A 19,677-nucleotide genomic window follows, 5' to 3' on the forward strand; every position below is an offset into this window, starting at 1 on the left:
AAAACTGGCCAGCCAACTGGAAGTCCTGAAGGCTGGGGGAAAGCAGGGGGAGACAAGCGCTACCAAAATCTGGTGGTGCTCGGATGAGGTGCTTCTTCTGCAGGAAGAGAGGACACCAGAAGTCAGAGTGCCACCAGTACAAGAAGAGGCAGTCAACCCTCATGTGTACCAGAAGGGACCCCCCTGTTTCAACTCCAGTCTCAGTATCGGTCCAGACTGACACCCCTTTCCAAGACACTCCAGTGTGCAGATACTGTCTGAGGGCACAGGAGCAGTGGGGAGTAATCGCTTAGGAAGTGGATGAAGCCATGTCCCTCAAAGACAAGGTCAGTGTTGAGATCCCTTTCACAGGTTATGCGTCTTATCCAGACACAGTCCTGGTGGTAGCCATGATGGACACAGCTGTGAAAGGTGAGGCTGAGTGCACTGAGACTACCTCCAATTGTGGCACAGGTCAATCTGGTGGTAAGTCTATGCTGACAGAAACCTTGAATCCGCAGGTTTTGGTGAATGTTCATGGGGGTCCGCATCAGCGCACATGGATCCCAAGATTGAACAGAACCCATGACCTGATTGGGGTTCAAGTGAGTTTAGCCATGTCAGGCAGGGCTCAAAATCTGAGTACAACCAAGAGAAGTCTGGCCACAGGCAACCAGACTCAGGTACAACTCAGTCGAGCATGGCCTGCTTTGGCCAAGCTCATGGAACGTTCATACATACCCAAAAGAATTCTGGCCTTAAGGGACAAAATCCGAGATAAGGTAGACCTCCTAGAGGTTTGATCCCTTTGGATTGAACACCAGATACCGGGAGCACTACTAGAATGCTGGCAAAGTTTAGCAAAGCTCAGGGGTGTGGTGCACTGGCGAAAAGCTGTGTCATCACTGTGAAACAGACAGATGGAAACCTGCACTGGAGTGCTTGTGGGTAACCAGTGCCCTTACTCGATTCATGTGTTACCCCAAGTAATGTTTTGAGTAAGTCAGTTTCAGGTGCCCAGGTGTATTCATGCAATACATCTGACGGTCCTGCGATACAACTGGGGGATGTACCACAGACCAGCAGCTGGCACAGACCACCCCCACAGTGTACGGATGACAGCACAGAAAAGTCCCTCTGTGTCTCCAGGGAAGACATAAACCCACGCTCTTTCTGAGGGGGATTGTGATGGACATTTGGGTAGTGCTACCAGTCAGGTGGGGTTACAACCAGGAGGTGCATTGCAAATGCAGCACTCTGGCTCCCCCAAATGTCCACGGGTCACAGACAAGCTGATGGGAGTCAGATGGTGTCAGTTTCCGCATCGTCGTCCAGAGGTGATTGCTGGTCGAAAACCAGAAACTGGTGATCCCCAGAGCCCAGAGTAATGGACCCCGTGTCTCCCAAGATGAAAGGAGGGGGAAACAGTGAGACATCAGTGGAAGAGGGCATGGCAAGGGTCCTCTGGGCTCTGCAGGGAGTTGGCTGTGACTGACCATCATCGAACAGGGGCACTGGTGCACCCTGTCCCTGAGTCTCACGACACTGAGGTGCAGGCATCCACCTCAGACACTTGACACCACCCCACAATGATTTTCCAGTAATGATTCTGGGCACATTCTGGGCATGAGTCCTCAAGGTGCCACTGTATACACTGGCAGCGGCAACACTAGGCCCTGATGCAGTGGATGAGACATGAGGAGTCCCAGTCTTTGACACACCTCTGCTGGCACTTTTTGGTCATAATCCAAGGAGATGCTGGGTGCCAAAATGTAAGGCAGAGGTGGGGAACATGAAGACCATGTCTTGGAACTCCATGTGCCCAGTCTTTAACAAGTGACTGGATCCGAAAAGATGGAGGATGCCTAAAAGCAGGTCATGATGTGGCTGTTAGGGCATCCAGGAACACTCACTGAATTGGTGAGGTTCATAGTGGCAGGGCCTGTTGATGGACGCTGAAAACAGCATCATAGTCAGTAGGCTGCAAAGGCCGCTATGTTGAGTCGTCACCTAGGTGAGCCAGTCTGTGACACCTACAGTCTACATCCTCTGACCTTGGCAGCAGCCCTAATCCACTGGAAGGCCGCCCTCCTTATCACATCCAGATCGGCCATTGGTCTGACAAGAACCCTGGCGGACCAACTGTGTTAGCCCATCAGACTGCCTGGAGAGAATGGATGATGCCTAGCCACCAGCCTTTGATGTGCATTTCCACTTGGATCACACCATCCAAGTCATGCAGATTCAGGCTGGCTCTAGCTTGACTGTATTTGTGCCTCCTCTTGCGATCCCAGCACCTACACTATGCTGCAGGAGTGGGAGGCTTCTCCAGCAGAAATGGAAGTTGCCATCAGGCTGCATTCTTAAGAGCTGTTGGTCTCTGCCTCCAATGCCCTCAGCTCTTCCAGTGAGATTCCAAAGGGTGGTCAGTCTTGCAAGCGGAAGCAGACAACGCTCGCTGATAACAACTCACTGGCATTCAGGCATCGACGGAGACAGCAAGCAGAGGTCACGTCAGTCAACTGTGCTCTGTACCACCACTACATGCCCTGTACAACGACGACGCACTGATGTTCGTCCGCCACCAACACCTGGCTGGATATTACCAGTATCTCTCTTAATCAAATGGTCAGTGTCATGCGCATGTTTCGTATATACATAAATCCCCATTGTTAGAAATAGCCATCCTGAATAACAAATAGGATAGCGACACTTTACATCTTTGAAAGAGAGACTGTTGACCTTAAAGCTGTAATTCTTGGAGCATTGACACCATTGAGGGGGATCGGATTCAGGTGTACAAAAACCTCCATGATTTCTAAAACGTCCAGCTGTTAAAATTCGAGTTTGCATGCAGAAGAAACCTACTAGGCAACACCTTGAAGCTCAAGAAGAACCGCCATAGGCTTGATGTGAGTGGCAACATTTTTGCCTACCAGATCGTTTCCCTTTGGAACAGCCTGCCAAACAGTGTGATGTGCATTCAGTCAGTGCCTTCATGATCAGGCTAAACTATCAATGGAGAGATCTGCCCACCCAGTCTCTGCTCACCAGCATGCCAAGAATAGGCAGTCTACATGGACTACATCATTTATTTAGCTTCTTAAACCTGCCATACATGTTGCTAAGTATGTAGTTCTTTGTTTTGTTTTTTGTTTCTTGGCAGAACAATGAACAGGCCCTTGGAGGGGCTTCAAACATCAAAGAAAGTCAAGAAAAAATGAAAACATGAATTTAATGGTTAAATCAGATAAGTTGTAAGATTTTCTTGTCCATCTAACAAACGAGAAGAAGAAGAAAAGATCTTTGTTTCTTTTAAATGTTTAAAAAGAGTGTTTGTTGGACATAAAAAGCCATCATAAAGTCTATGAGACCACCCCCAACCCCCTGATTTCATCCTTATTCAATATCAAGTCAAATGACAACTAGGTTAGTATCAATGGCAGTTAAGTTACAGGAATGATTCATTAGTTACAGGAATCATTAGCCGCAATTCCAGACTGATTTTCATGAAAACGACAGAAACAATGAAAATGACTAAAAATCTGTCTACTGATATATTTTTTTTCACAGATATGGAGAGGAGAGGCAATGAGATCTGTAATTCAAAGAATCTTAATGATCACTAGTATTGTATAGCAATACCCTTGCAACTGTAAGACTAAGCGCTTTGGGGAAAAAAGATTTTAGGTGATGCACAAACCATAATTAATGTAAGTCTCTTTTAATAATTTCTGGAGTTTATGAGTTTAATATTTTGGCATCAGTAACTTCAATAACTTTTGTAAATAATTTGTTTGTTTTATGGAACGCAATATTCATAATGAATATACTCTCAGGAAGAGTAGATTAAGGTTAGAAGTAATATTCTTTGAGCTACAGAAATTGTGAAGAATACCTGTAATGCATATGGATCTGTCAGATTAATTCAACAATGAAGCCAGCCATATCACAATATATTTTTTTCCGCACATACCTTTGGGTGAGCTTGCATACTATGCCACAGTTGTGAAAACACTCATACTCACTTTCAGAAGCAAAATTTCCTAAGGAAATTAATATATTTATTTCAACAAGTTACTGAAACAATATTTCAAAGCAAAGAAACAATATTTTCAATCAGATCTACAAAACTCAAAACAAATGAAACACAACAATGCTGACATCTGCCAGTAACCAATAACTGCACAATAATATTTTCATGGTAACTTTTTTTTTTCTTTTTTGAATTTTTTTTTACACAGATATTGGGTTTTGTGCTCTGCAACATTACAGGCAGGACTTTCCAAATTACAAAGAAAAAAAAAAAGTCACATTAACTAACATCAGGGTCAAGACTAAAGCAACTTAACCTGTCCACTTAGCTAAGATTAACCATTTCAACAATCAGCAAGTAGTATAAGGTGCTGATAATTCAAATTGTCAGCACTTGTGAAGTTGAGCGATTCATCACACCAGCATAAAAGCCTCTTTATTGCACACAATGCAACAATGTTGCCTTATAACAATACTGTCTGATCAATCCAATGTACATTCAACCATCCACTGCAGTTTGTGACTCAACATCTATAGCAGATATAATTATGAACATCTGAACAAAAAATCTGGACTGTCACTGAATATCATTAAGAAAAAAAAAATCAACTGTAGATTGAAATATTCTGAAGTGAAAACAAATTATTTGCGGTTGAGAAAAAATGGCTCAGGAATTATCATGCCCCAACGGTTTAACCAGGAGTCAAAACAACATTTTACAAGTAACACAACAAAAAAAAAACTGAATATATATGTATTCACAGAAAACCGGGTTTTGTAAAACTCTCCTCTGGATAAAACAATGAATAAAAAACAAAACTGATGGCCAATTTTTCAAATAAAGGCTGAAAGAGCACCATGAATTCGTAAACTTGAAAAGATTTTTTCTTGAAGCAAGGAATCAGATAACACTTCCTCCACATACCGTAACCAGACAATATAGACAAAACTGTTTGTCAGGCATAAAGATGAAAAAAGGACAAACTGACTCATGATTTAACTATTCTTGCTATGTTGTATGTGTGGTTATTTTGTTCTGGTTTTGATAACTGTGTTTTCACTTGATACTGTTGTACCACTGCATGCAAAGGTATTTCAAACCTGCTTGAATCACGTTGATGGAACTGTAACAAGAAAAACTCACATATTAGCCATAACCATAACTGAAGAGGGCTGAAGTTCAAGCTAAAGGTTATGACTTTTATTAGAAAACCATCTTCTTCACTTGATTCCATGTGTTATTGAAAAATGTGATAAACATTGTGAAAAACAACATAATTCAACAGATTTCTTGGGAAAAAAGAATGTTTGTAAACAGAATTTCATGGATTTATTTTCTTTCAAAAACATGAACACTATTCGCTAATAGTTTGATAATATGGTTAAACTGAGGTTTAAGCAAAACCTGACTCTTTCAAACAAACCAGCACTAGGATCTGGTGATAGTGAAAAAACAAAGAATGCAATTTTGCTATAAGAAATACAGTTTGTTTTCTGCTTGGCAGGGCTTTTGTATTGTATTGCACTGTATATTTTGTCATTAACAACAAACTGTTCTGTGTGAAATTTGGGCTGCTCTCCCCAGGGAGAGTGCATCTCTACAGTCCAGCAGCAGCACCACTACCCCCTTTTTTTTTTCTTTTTTTTTTTTTGCCTGACAAATGTGTATGTTTTCCTCTCAAAATTGATTTTTCTACATCATTTTGCCAGAGACAACCATTTTGTTGCCGTGGGTTCTTTTTTGTGCACAAAGCACAAGTTACAAATGGGACCTCTGTTTATTGTCTCATCTAAATTTTATGATAATATTTGCAGTTTCAAATTTCACAACACAGATCAAAGGTGAAAGAGATAGTGCTGGGAAGTTACAGAAGGTTCACATGACCATAAGTATTTTCCTTGACAAAGTGTTTTCATAGTCATACAATCAAAGTACTTTCAGTCTATGAATGGATGTCAAATATTTCACATCTCACCCAACATTCACCATTTCTTTTGATTCAGTTGAACTCTCCATTTCTATTATCAGCTGATTAATAAATTTCATTTCTATAACACACTCACACACACATAGAATGAAAGTAACTAGCAGGTTTCAAACATACCATTTCCAAAAACTGATAAAGGTACATTTATAGACCAATATGACTATGAACTGGTGACCCGAAAAGGGTTACAAAAAACAAAGGAATGAGATGAGGGTAAATCAGATGGTGGGGATAAAATACAGTAATTCTATTGTGTTAGGCACTGGGGAAGACAAATCTGGAAGGACACTTAAATTTACAAATTACCAAGAGGAGAGTGGGGAATGGGCAGATGGAGGTAGGACTTCAGTTTACACGACTTCAAAAAGGAAGCAAAAAATGATTTAACATTCTCCTATGTAAATATGAATGGGTTGATACGGGGGAACTTCAATTTATATTACTGTCAGCGAAGCCAAGAAATCAAATCACAATCCACTATGTAAATCAAATCAGACCTAGGCACAACAAGATCAGGCACTATCTGACATTAATACTAACAATAATTGTATTCACAGTAAGGTTTCTTCTTGCTTGTGCTGGAAATAATCAGCTGGATGTTCTAAGGTCCTGTCTCATGTTTTAAAAACATGTTTTCGAATGGAACAGAAATTGCCAATGGACATTCAGTCTAATAATTTCCTACACAATGCTCATTGTAAAGTTGTCAGTAATATTTCAACTACTACCCATGATATTCAGTTTATCTTACTATCCTGCAAGAGTCAAGATAAAGCAAAGTATGGATGACAAAATAGTCATCATTGTGTTTTAAAGTATGTTTTTCAACATATTTTTTTTAATTGATTTAGATTTCATTGTTTCAGAAGTCAGTTTATCCTTAAAGTTTCAAACAAATTCAGCTAAACAGCCAGTAGTCAGTATAATGCTTTGTCATTTTTGTTGTTTTTTCTTTTGTTTTTTATGTTGTTGATGATATCACCAGCAAAGTGACTGAACTGTACAAACTGCTCATGGAAGGACAAAACATTTTCTTGACATTCACAGAAACCCAACAGATACAATATGACCGTGAAGGTGAGCTACCACAGTTGTCTACACAACCACAAACTGTGTCTGGCTGTCCCTGGTGACAAGCTTTACGAGGCTTCCATTGACCGGTCGATCGTGTCCACATGTCCACTTTTCAAAAAGCCTGTCACATGAAAAGAGGAAAACAGAAGTTTAAGCTCTGAAGTAATAAGTTGTCTAGTAGGCATGAAAAAATATTTTTTTAAATCTGTAAGTCAGGACTTGAGTTAATGTCTAAAACTTGGGAAGTTTTTTCAATACAATAAACACATTTACTACAATACTGAAACCCCCAACAGACAACAGTGACTGCTTAAATGCAAAGGGAGAGCACCCTGTGTTATGGAGACATACACATTTCTTACCACCAATTCACAAGACACAACACCTACAGCAACACACTTCTACTAAGAAAATATTACACTGCTTGAGGTGAGCTTATACTGATATCAAGCACTCTTAAATCACTGTGCAAAGTTGGTTCCTGTCTGCCTTGGGACTTAATTTCTGATGTAGATTTGAAATAGGATGTTAGTCAACTGGGCCTAAAAAACTGTGTCAAAATTATAGTCTTGATGCCCTGATTCCAATTATATGTTTGCAAATGGACATAGCGATTACATAATTTACTATTTCACTGCTACCTCATTCAGCTATACCATAAGCTGACTGATTTCTAGAAGAATGGAAAATCATGCTTTCCTTACAATTCAGTTATATCTCCCAAACTATTTGTTACGATAATAACACAAACCAACAGTATCAGCATATTGTATTCTTTCAAGTTCAAAGAACACATCTGGAAAAAAGAAAAGAAAAAAAAAAAGAGTTAAGTGTTGATAATATTTTCTTCTTAGCCGAGTATGACACATGCTGTACGACAACAATGCATTTAAGGGGTTAAACTATCAGCAAAACTTTAATCCTGCAATGTCCCAACAATCAGTTTTCTGGTCTGGCATTCCAGTTTATTTACACAATCTATCCACCTGTTTCTGCCCACTGGGACACCATTAACTACACACACATGCACACAGAGTAGTCTAACATTCACTCACTCAGCAACAAACTCAAGAGAAGTCCATGTTGAGAAATCTGCCTTTGCCATCCACTTCCTGTTCATGGGAGTATCCAGTGTCTCTCTGGAACAACATGTAACTTGCACTTAGCACTTGGCACATCCAATCTATATATGGGTGTTGCTTTTTCGCATGAGCATAATGGTAAAAACTTTGTATTGTAAAGACTTGCAAAAATCTTTGTTTCAAACTTAGTAAATATAATAAGACTCACGTATTATATTTAGAGACAGGGTAAATATAAGAAGACTGACACATCACATTCAATCAGTCATGTATATTTCAGTCAATGTAGCATTTTACTATTACTTGGTTGGATGAATGACCCTAAGATTTTTGCAAGAAAAACTGTGACAAAGTTACCTTAGAAGAAGAATTCTATTCTCATCAATTGCTATCGCTTGCTGATCCACAGAGAGAGAGCAAGAGAGTGAGGAAGTGTGTGCAAGTATACTTGCGCGCGAGTGTGTATGTGTATGTGTGTGTGTGCACATGCATGCATGTGTGTGTGTGTCATAAAAAGCATATGGCCTATAAAATTCTGATATTTCATCTTAATCTTTGATGTAAATCAGCTCATAAAAGAAGTGTGTGTGTGTGTGTGTGTGTGTGTGTGTGTGTGTGTGTGTGTAGATATGTACATGTACGTACATGTGTGCTAGTCCATGTTCATGTAAGTCTATCCGTTTTTTTGCTTTTCTTCTTTCCCCCCCCTTTTTATTTTGAATCAGTCTTTTTACACACTTGCCTGAGCCTGTGTATACCTGCATATGAACAATCATACCTCTGTGACAAAGAGAGAAACAAACAAAAAATAACAAGAACAGAAAAGAACAAGAATCGGGGAGTTGGTGGGGGTGTGGAGTGGCGGGGCAAACTGGAAGTGCAGAGGGAAGGCAACATCAAGACGACACCACTCACGGCAGAATGGCGAGAGCCACACTGTCAGGAGGCATCCCGCTCTTCTGTCCTCCCAGACTCTGAGTCAGCTGATGAACCGCAGCCTTGGCCAGGCCATAGCCAATCATACCTGTCCAATTCACCAAACATCCACAGATGTAGCTTTTATCGAGACCTGTACAATTGTCACGATCAATGAATTTTACACTGAAAAAGTGTTTGCAAATTGTCAATATCAATGAATTTTACAATGAAACAGTGTTTGCAGTGTTTTCAATAATATGCTGCAATATGCTTTATCTATGAGGATAAAAAAAATGAAAAAAACCAAGAGTGATGAAACTGGACATGAGACTGAGAGTGAGAGAGAGAAGCGTAGATGGGTGAGGGGGATGGAGGGGGTGGGGTCAAGATGAGGGAAAATTAAAGAACTGACTCAAATTAAAAAGGCTACAGGACCCAATCAAAAAGATAGGATGATAGCAAAAGATCCTCAAAAGTTTCTGACACTGCTGTCAACACACAAAAAGGAAGACCCTCCCACTCCTCAGTCCCTCCCCCCCCCCCCCGCCCCCCTGCCCCCACCCCACCCTCCAATTCAAATCTGTAAAATTTTTTTTTTTTTTTATTGATGTGCAGGCAGAGACTGAAGTAGACAGAGGAAGAAAGACAGACATACAGACACATTCAAAGCGACTGACAGCAGATAGTTACAGACTAAGAAAGGCTCAGAATAGACTGAGAGATAAGGGAAAAGACAGACACATAAATAGACACTCAGATTCAAAGACATACAGAAAGACATGTTGGGTGAGAGAGAGCAATACTTACAGACAGACAGACAGGCAGAGATACATACACACAGGCAAACAGGATGACAGACGGCAACAGCCACACAGGCAATTGACCAACCGATAATGTAATCATACCAGGAGTTCCTGCCAGAGAAGGCTGAGCCCCTGTCAAAGCCAGCAGCCCGCCATTCTTCAAATGGAGAGCCGCCAGCCGGGAGGCAATGACTGACGGCCACACGCTCTGCTTCCACATGGTGTCTGCACTCTCTGTCAGCTCTGTATTTCACATATAAGCATAACACAGATTCCTTAATTCTTTCTGAGTTACCTGGGTAAGGCCCAAGGGTAGTTGTGTAAGATGTCGAGCAATACAGAATACTTTCTTGGTTTTCTTAAGTATTTCTATTTCAACAGATCAATGACAACTTCAATAAATCAATGACAAACAATATTTTTGAAAAACTGTCTCTTTGTTTCTATAGTACCTTTTTTTTTTCTGGCTGTCCTTAAAAAACGGTCCTTCGATAATAATTAAAAAAAAAAAAAAATCAAACTGAAGAAAAAACCTAAATCTTGTGCACTGCATGGAAGAAGCTGTGAACTGAAACTGAGTCACTTCTGACCTGATAAAATGATTTTTAAGCTAAAGACTACAAATGATGAGAGTGACCTAAACCTCTCTTAACTCACTCGCTGCCATTGTCCGCATATGCGGATGTCATCAGACAAAGCGTTGGATGCCGATGTCTGCATATGTGGATTTGGATTTTGAAAAGTCGCGCTGTTGGAGTGACGTGTCAGATACGAAAATCAAAAGCAGAACTGATTCTTAAGCTATCTGCGGCCAACTCTTCATTGACACACACTGCGTGTGTGAAGTGACACGCTCGTTAGCAGACGACAACGAAGCATACTCTCAGTCAGCTCTGCAAGTTGTTTGACAAGATGGCATCGCGTCGAAGTGTTTGACACGGTAGGAGAGGTCAAACGCAACACAGTGTTGAAGCTACTTTGGAAATGATCCAAACTGAAGGCTCTGATGTTGAAGGAGATAATGTTGATTCGTCAGACAGTGATTTTGAACCATATCCCGATGAACCAGAAATAGATTTGGCCGCTGAAGAGGGTGTTTGCAGTGGAGAAGAAAGCAAGTCCTGAACATGTGCCAGCTGACCAACACTGACAACGAAATCACTGAGGAAACGGACGACTTTGCTGGTGTTTTTACCAGTGACTAGACTGAAAATGGTGAGTGTGTATGAATTTTTGCCAGTGTCCCTCGAAGCAGTTTTCCGGTCTTTCAAGAAGAGCAATGCAGTTATTGTCATCATTACTGACTCTGTCTTCAAGCCCACCCCCCCACTCTCTCTCTGTATGTGTGTGTGTGAAAGAAAACAATGTCACATGCTCAGGTGTACAACTCTGTGTGTGTGTGTGTGTGTGTGTGTATGTGTGTGTGTGTGTGATTGCATGCATATGTTTACTTATTTTCTGTTTTACAATAACATGGAGTTTATTTGTAGAACAAGGTGCTATAGAAATGACAGTAATAGTACTAATGCTGATGATACTGTCATTACTGTTTGTAATATTGTAAAAAAAAAAAAAAATCTAAGGTGGTTTTCTTTGACTACATGTAAAAAAAACTTACCACATTATGCTTCCATTCACATAAATATTTAGAATAAACAAGGGAATAAGCAAACAAATAATTTAAACAACAATAAGAAGAAAGAGACCTGCATGATCATTTGTGTGTGTGTATGGTTGCAGGTCATGTTGCTGTGCTGAAGTGGCAGGACAAAAAGCCAGTTGACATGCTGACAACAGTCATGCTGCCAACTACCATGGTCAGTGTGACAACATGACACCGTCCTGAAAGACAGAAGCCAGCAGTACAAGACTACATCACCAACATGTCTGGAGTGGATATGAGTGACCAAATTTCTCCAGTTGGAGATAATAAAGTTATTCTTATCTTATCTTATCTTATCTTTACTGCATGTGCAAGGTCTGTGAAGACCTGTTCAAGCGCCACAACACACCAAGACACCAAACTGCCAACTGGTGTCCAAAATGTGGAGTTCCACTATGTGTGAAACTGTGCCCAGGACTCAACATCACCTGCCATGAGCTTTTTCACTCCAGACAAGACTATTGTCAGTGATAATACATCAGGTTTTTGTGTACAGTGAATTCCTTTTTGACTCACTTGTGTAAACAAAGTGAGTCTATGTTTTAACCCGGTGTTCGGTTGTCTGTGTGTGTGTGTGTGTGTGTGTCTGTGTGTCCGTGGTAAACTTTAACATTGACATTTTCTCTTTACCTACTTTGTCAGTTGACACCAAATTTGGCATAAAAATAGGAAAAATTCAGTTCTTTCCAGTCATCTTGTTTAAAACAATATTGCGCCTCTGGGATGAGCACAAAAAAATAAAGAATGAAGCCTAATTATATGCAAACTGCATTTACTGTTATATTTATATTTTTTGTATTCTCTAAACTTGGCACTTTGATCTGATATTCTGACCCAACAGCTAGAGCAGTCATTATTATCATTTTTTGTTCAAACAGGAACATCTTTTGCTAGCATGGAAGTTTTATTTATTTGCAAACGCTTTGGTGCAGATAGTAAAAAAAGGGAAATTACTCTGTAATGCTAGGGGAGTTAATTTGCTTTAAACTGATCTTTCTCATCTTAAACATTACATTTTGAAATCATACTCAATACATAAAAAGCTTGAATTCTTTTTTTAAGTGTATCACAAGTGAGTCTTGAAGGCCTTGCCTCTCTTGTTTTATGAAGAGACAATATTTTTTTTGTGTGCGTGAATTTCAACTTTCTCCACCATCTGTTCATACTTCATTGCATGTACTAGGTCTTCAGTTCCTCAAATAGTGTTAGGATATGATGTGGAACATTTGTAAGCTGTTCAAGGACACTTGGTATACCTTTCTGATGGGTGCAAAAGTGCTACAAAATACACAAAAAATGGATACCGTAATCAACAACAAGATGGTGATTAAATAATTTATTTTTCTGCACAAATATGTAACAACATTCACTGAATACACATACTAAATTTCAATTGTCTGGGTGTTTATTTGTTTTTTTGAGATTTTTTTTCCCATCCTATACAAACCCTGGGTTTTGTGGGATTCGCAAGGGGAAAAACTCTTGGCATGGAGTGAGTTAAGTCCCTGCAGGTTTTATTTCTGGGTGCTTTTGATTCTGTAAATCACACACACACGTATACACACATTCACATGAACTCACACAAACATAAATGTTGGTACAGGTATACATCATGATAAAAGCATGGTAGAAACAGTTTGGTGTCTGATAAGATGTATAACACTCTCAACACAGGAAATACCATTTCCTACGGAACATAACCGATGAATACTTGTATTTATTCTGACAAATCCTGGGACAAAAGTCATCTGCTGCTGCTCCTCTGCAATACACATAACTGAATATAAACCTGCAAGTGTGTTGCTATGACAGCTATTTATTGCAGAAAAAAAACAACTCTTAAGTATCCATATCAATCAATCGATCAAGTCTTTACAAATTATCAACTTAAAAAAAAAAAAAAAAAAAAAAAAGTCCTCTGTTAGTGTGACCTTTCTGTTTCCATTAGTGTTCCTCTTGTCATGTGTTAAGTATCATAAAAAAAAGTAACAACAACAGATGAGAGGATGATCACACTAATCCACACCTCCCTCTCACCCTATGTGAAATCTTACAAAAAAAAACAACAAACAGGCGACATGATGACTAACTTTTTGAGGCAGCATTTCCACCTGCCCATCCTCCAGCCACACAGAAAATGGCGTCCAATTTCAGCTCCCCGAGAGTCTCCGCCACCTGTGAAGTCACCTCTTCCTCCTGGTCAGTCAACGAGCCTGTTGTCACCAGAAAGTTGGCATCTGCATCATCATTGTTGCTGTGGCCAATGGAACCAACCCACTGCACACGCAGAGTGATAAAAGACAGGAAGATAAATCATCAGTATCTGGTGAAGTTCAACAGAATGTTTAAATGCTTAAAGAGCGTCTTTGCCCTTGTATGCAAATATGTGATATTTTGTTTGTGCACGTGTGTGTGTCGGTGTGTGTGTGCGCGCGCCTGTCCACATGCTTGTGAGTATGTTTTGGATGTGAGAAATGAAACTGAAAGGTCTATTTTGTTTAGTTCTTTGCATGATTATTTTACAGACTGGATTTTTCCCCCTTTTTTTAAATGTTGACGAGTGCACTGTACTGTTCTATTTGTTCCACAAATCTTTCACTTCAGTAATGTCATGAATATACAATCTTCTGTCTGATTAAAAAAAAAATGAATAAAAAGAAAGAAAGAAAGCAAAACAGATGATGACTTTTCCTTGAAGTACCTACTTTCATCCACTATCTTTGTTTTGTTTAAATACAAAGTTGCCAAGTTGGTCAATGCCATTCTCCTTACTGGTCTCAGTGTCACCAGAAGTGGAATATCACTGCTTAAAATAAGTCTCTTGTCTGGTCAAAAGACATAACTTAGTGCTAATTTAAAGTCTAGTAGATTGTGGTCACTCACTCAATAAACACAATATATGGTCAGTTGGCAAATGATTACAGTTAACTGACTTTGCATGATTTCCATGAAACCAGGCCCAGGCCAGGGGCATTCGAATGGCCAATGGGTATTTTACAATGTTTTTCTTTTTTTTCTCTCTCTCTTTTTTTCCCCCTATAAGTTTCTTTTTTTGTTGGTTTTGTTGCGGAGGGTAAGGACTTGGGGGTGCATGGACAACATGGGTTACCCACTGTCATATTTTGGGGGGTGGGGGTGTACACATTTATTTTTGCTACACAATGAGTAATTTTCATCTCTTTTCATGTGCTTTATATGGAGACAACCATGCTTTACTTATCACCCCAGAATTATATTGAGTTCAGTAGCTGTGACTGGGAATAATGCATCAAATTTTCTTTCTACCCCCTACCCCCTGGAATTCAGCCTTTCCAGTTTGACATTTTTGTTTGTTTGTGTCTGTTTTTGTTTTCAGCCCTGAAGTCAGTTTATAAAAACTAGATTGATTTCTAATGTGTGCTCAAGAAGCTGAAATCGGAAAAAGTTAGCCATGCTCATCTGAAATGTGACATTTCATAAAAAAAAGAGTAAAAATATCAGCCTATAGCTGTCTATGTATTATATATATCAAAGCGCAATGCATTATTTATTTTTTTATAGATCTGGTATTGACTTTTCTTTACTAAGGACTGCTATATGGTACTACCTTGCAAGACACTTGTTTACTAAGGACTGCACATACAGTCCAAGATTTTGGAATTTTTCAACCAGGTGAACCACCTGTATGAAACTGTTATAGGTGGCTTCTACACATTCTAACTGGAGTGCAGGCGTACTATTAGTATTAAGCTTAGCAAGTCATCACAACATGGAATCATCCAATACTTGGTCAGGCACCCATAGTGAAAGAAATCCCCATTAAAGCACAACATGGAATCATCCAATACTTGGTCAGGCACCCATAGTGAAAGAAATCCCCATTAAAGTACAACAATCAATGTTACTTTCACAATGAGATGAAATTCTATGTGGAGATGATTTCAAAGCACCAAATTAGGAGGTGTGAAAATTTTGTTCATTGCATTTATACCACCTTTATTTTCACATGACTCACAGAATAAGAGTTTTTCTCCCCAATATACTGTACTGGCAAATAATTAGATAAATGATTTACTATAATGTTTTGCTTTATCACAATTATTTGTAAACATAATTAAAACATTTCAAAAGTCTATTCTCTCAAGGGTAGCAAAGACATCAGCACTCTCCAGACTGGAACCTGAACAAAGGACAGCAACATCTCTATGAAACAATATTAGACTCCCTCATGCACTGGTATATTCTATCTTCTTGTATCCATGCAAAACATGGACCATCATGGCGGCTTTGGAAAGAAGAATTCAAGCCATGGAAATGAGGTGTTACTGCAAGATACTGAACATCAGGTACACTGATCACATCACCAATAAACAAGTGCCCCAGACCACCAACAAGCACACTGGACTGTATAAAGATCTGCTGACAAATAGCTATGCTGGTATGGCCACGTAAGAAGATACAATGACCTTGCTAAAACAATCCTCAAGGCACTGTTGAGGAAGGAGAGAAAGAAAAAAAAAGAAAGAAAAAGACTGATAACACTACAGAATTGATACGAAAACCATCTGCAGAGACCCAGGATTTGACACGCAATCAACATATCTAAAGGAATGTGGTAAACAGTTCTTCTGTGTGGTGCCCTAATGACTCTACACAAAGCTGAAGGAGAAGAAGATATTAAAAAAAGAAAAGTTTTCATTATATATTTTTTTCTGTATAAATGGCCAGTTTGTGAGGGCAATTGGAGATTTCAAATAACTTGCCAGTAAAGAATGAGTTAAAATCTTAACTCACTGTAGACAGGGACATTTTTTGTCAGGCGTGGAAGACATTCAGGTGCAATATGTCACAATGTTAGATGTAAATCTGCTCCACTTGGTCACAAAGATGACATATATTTAGATGTGAAACATATACATCAGAAAACACCAGCACGCCTGGTGCAGTAGACCCTGTTTTCCAATTTTACAGATCCTTTTCAAAACACTGCCAAGACACAGACACTAGAATTTCATGAGATATTAGTGTCTACGGCCAAGAGTATAAGGGGGAGCCCCAAAATGAAAACTGGTTGCATGAATTTCTAGCAATGGGGATTTTTATTTGTTGTTGCTGCACCAGACCAACCAGAATAAAAAAAAAAGAAAAAAAGATCTGCATTACAGACATGAATTTCAATTTTCATATTGCTGATTACAGAAATGTCCCATTTTAGCATCCCAAATTACTGCCCCTATTCAAAGGAAATTTTCTTCCTAAAATAACGTTTAAGTAACATACTTACCGTGAACCACAAGTGCAGGCTCCGGCAGGGGATTGACATTCCTGTCCTGTGCAAACTACTATCTGCCTATGCGGAAAAAACGAAAGTAGCTACAGCCGATAACCTCCCGTAAGTAGGTAACCTCCCCTTTGCCCCCCTGACTAGCGCCCTCTTTTTACGGCAATTTGCCGCAACCAGCGCAGCGTGCAGGGAGAACAGAAAGCGGGAAGGAATGGGAGGGTCTTAAATGTGGGTCATGGTAAGTATGTTACTTAAACATAATTTTCGGAAGAAACTTTCCTTTTAATTACACATACTTAACCGTGACCCACTAGTGCAGAATGGCACGACAAGGTGGAGGGCTCGTGTGTTCTATTGCCAGTGCGCTGCGACGGCATGTTGTGTGACCACCGCAGAGGCAATGCCTCTTGAGCCATCATCCCTAAAGCGATGGACGTCCCTCAAGTAGAATTCGATGAAGGTAGAGTGTACTGTGTCACCTAAGGATACTGGTGCGGGCAAAGAAGATTGAGGTCTGCAGCTGTATTGTGAGAGAGGTCTGTTGACCACAGCTGTGCTGATAAATGTAGCGTAAAGAAGATCGGGTCAGTGTGTTGAATCCACACTTTATTGAGAGCTCATCAAATCCAAGGAAGGGAAGGAAACACGTACCCTATAGGGTTGTCTCACTTGAGCGCGGTTGAGTGTCAATGCAAGAAGTGCACATGTGGCTTGATCTGATGATTCCATATCGGTTGTGGGCCGACAGTGGAAGTGATATATGTGTTTGAAGGAAACTGTGGCAAGAGACAGAGGTAGCTCACCATGTTGGGCTTGCCTTAGGCGTGACAGCCAGATCTGTAGAGCTCCTCCATGCAAGTTGACAGGCGATGGGCGCTCCCCCCGCCACTTTTTTTTGTCACTGCCAAAAAACAGCACTGGCATGTTGCCAATGCATAGAATGGCGGACATTTGGCAACAAGAGACTTGAGGTCCCTGGTGTCTCTGGGACAAGGCTGTTTAATTGCCCAGGTAGGTACCATCACAAAGGAGCATACAGAAGGCTTGGTGGCTTCTCTACCTGAGTGTGGGATGTTGGAGCAACCTGCAGAAAGTTGTTGGCAGTCAATGGCTGGGTTGGATCAGGCTGTGGGAGTGCACTTCATGTGCCTCCAGGTCACCGAGTCTCATTCTGTGGTGGAATTCCTAATGGAAGAAGGTTTCCACGGGGAAAATTTTCGCTGAAGGTTTAGTGAGACAGGGGACCGGATCCATGACAGACCTCTGGCTGTGTGTGATGCGCACTAAGTCTGGGATGGAGCAGGGCAGGGGCAGGGAGAAAAGTGGCTCCAGATGTGTTGTACTGGCCATTTACATCAAATCACTGATCTGACAGACGTTTACAGTATGGCCAACAGCAAAGTGAGAGCTGTATTATCAGTGGTTTCTTAATTGCAAAGGGATATCGTTTGCAGCTTTGTCTTTTATGAAGGACTATGTCTCTCACACTAGAAGTCAAATTGCACTGGGACTTAGTGCTGTAGCCTTGGGGGCTAACTAGCCTTTGGGATCCGTCCCAATGGTGACAGTCCTAAGGCCCTCTTGATTGAGGGAGTGGGTATGCAACTTGGTCAAAACACTCTCTACTATAAATTGTATATCAAATTCCAGCCTGGATAGTCGGGACAGCAGTTGCCTCCTCTGCTGTTCTGATGGTCATTGTTGTACACAAATGATTATCATATACTGGTCCTAGGAGGACACCAATCAGCATGGGTAAATCAGGAAACAGCTGCTGTGTGCTTGAGGGATGAGGGTGTCCACCATGCAGGTTCTGCTGAAATGTAAGGAAGCCAGAAGGATGTGACGGGGACTTGTGGTGCAACCGTGTGTCTGAAATACACGGTGCTTGCTTCCAAAGTGACAACAAAGTCATCCTCTGACAGGCCCTTGATTGAAGGCTGGGGCTCCATGATGGGATAGCCTGTCTAGGCTAGAAACCGCTGGAAGTGTCTCATTGGAAAGACAGTGCTTGAAAAGGAATGCCCATCTGTAACCACAGCAATGGTTTTGTGTTGAGGCTGAAAGGATCAGGCAGGGAAGACCAAGTGCAGAAAGTGCTTTCCAACACCAAGTGTTTGAGACGCTGGATCTCTGTTCAAGCAAGGTGATGGGGTGAACTAATGGGCTTGAATGCGGCATCTGCCATGCTGGTATGAGTGGGCAGAAAGGTACGCCCCTGTGGCTAATGAAAGGTTCGTTGTGCTTTGTGAGACGCATCCATCCTCGTCAATATGCCTTTCTCCCGAGTATAGAGGAAAACAATTATTACCCAGGCCTTCTGCTACTAGTGAGGAGTGGAAGAGATGGACTTAGGGTGATTGTCTCCTGCCCAGTGGGCAGTTTTTGGGCCTGCTAAAACTTGGAAGGCAAAGACAGACACCCCTTCATGGGAGGGCTGGCTAGGATGTATGGCCCGTGTGGAGCTGTTGTCACAACCACAGTGCAAACCAAGGGTTGTTGTAGGCAAGGGAGGGAAGAAGGGATGCCTTTAAACTTGGAAGAAATGAAGGGCATGTGTGTCCAGAGTGGCAACTCTAAGTTGGACTGCCTCATCCCTCCTTGTACCAGGTTAGGGCATCTCTAGCCCTGTGGGTGATTGTTGTAGGCAAATGAGTTGGGTTGCCTTGTCCCTCCTTGCACCAAGAGAGGGCATCCTTAGCCCTGTGGGTGGGAAGGGAGTGTGTGGGGGTCCCTAAGAACCAGCCACTACTGATATGTGAAGGAGCATACATTCAGGCGTGAATGAGGCAGTTTTGTCTGTGAGTGCAGTCGTCCTCCAAAAGCAAGGTAGGGATCTATTTATGAAAATGAATACATATATGTGCAAAGG

The 19,677-nt window shown here is 40.9% G+C and overlaps 1 protein-coding gene across 1 annotated transcript in view; it reads right to left on the minus strand.

The window, feature by feature from the left end:
- Nucleotides 1-4,021: 4,021 nt before the first annotated feature.
- LOC143293463 (dihydropteridine reductase-like) overlaps nucleotides 4,022-19,677 on the minus strand; it is a 34,852-nt gene continuing 19,196 nt past the window's right edge. The window contains exons 2-6 of the mRNA XM_076604348.1: nucleotides 13,633-13,819; nucleotides 9,982-10,122; nucleotides 9,074-9,182; nucleotides 8,132-8,215; nucleotides 4,022-7,197 (exon numbers count right to left, since the gene is read on the minus strand). Of these exons, the coding sequence (XP_076460463.1) occupies nucleotides 7,098-7,197; nucleotides 8,132-8,215; nucleotides 9,074-9,182; nucleotides 9,982-10,122; nucleotides 13,633-13,819 (621 nt within the window). The 3' untranslated portion in view covers nucleotides 4,022-7,097. The remainder of the gene's footprint in view (nucleotides 7,198-8,131; nucleotides 8,216-9,073; nucleotides 9,183-9,981; nucleotides 10,123-13,632; nucleotides 13,820-19,677) is intronic.

This window comes from Babylonia areolata, chromosome 19, assembly GCF_041734735.1.
Source record: "Babylonia areolata isolate BAREFJ2019XMU chromosome 19, ASM4173473v1, whole genome shotgun sequence".
NCBI lineage: Eukaryota > Metazoa > Mollusca > Gastropoda > Neogastropoda > Buccinidae > Babylonia > Babylonia areolata.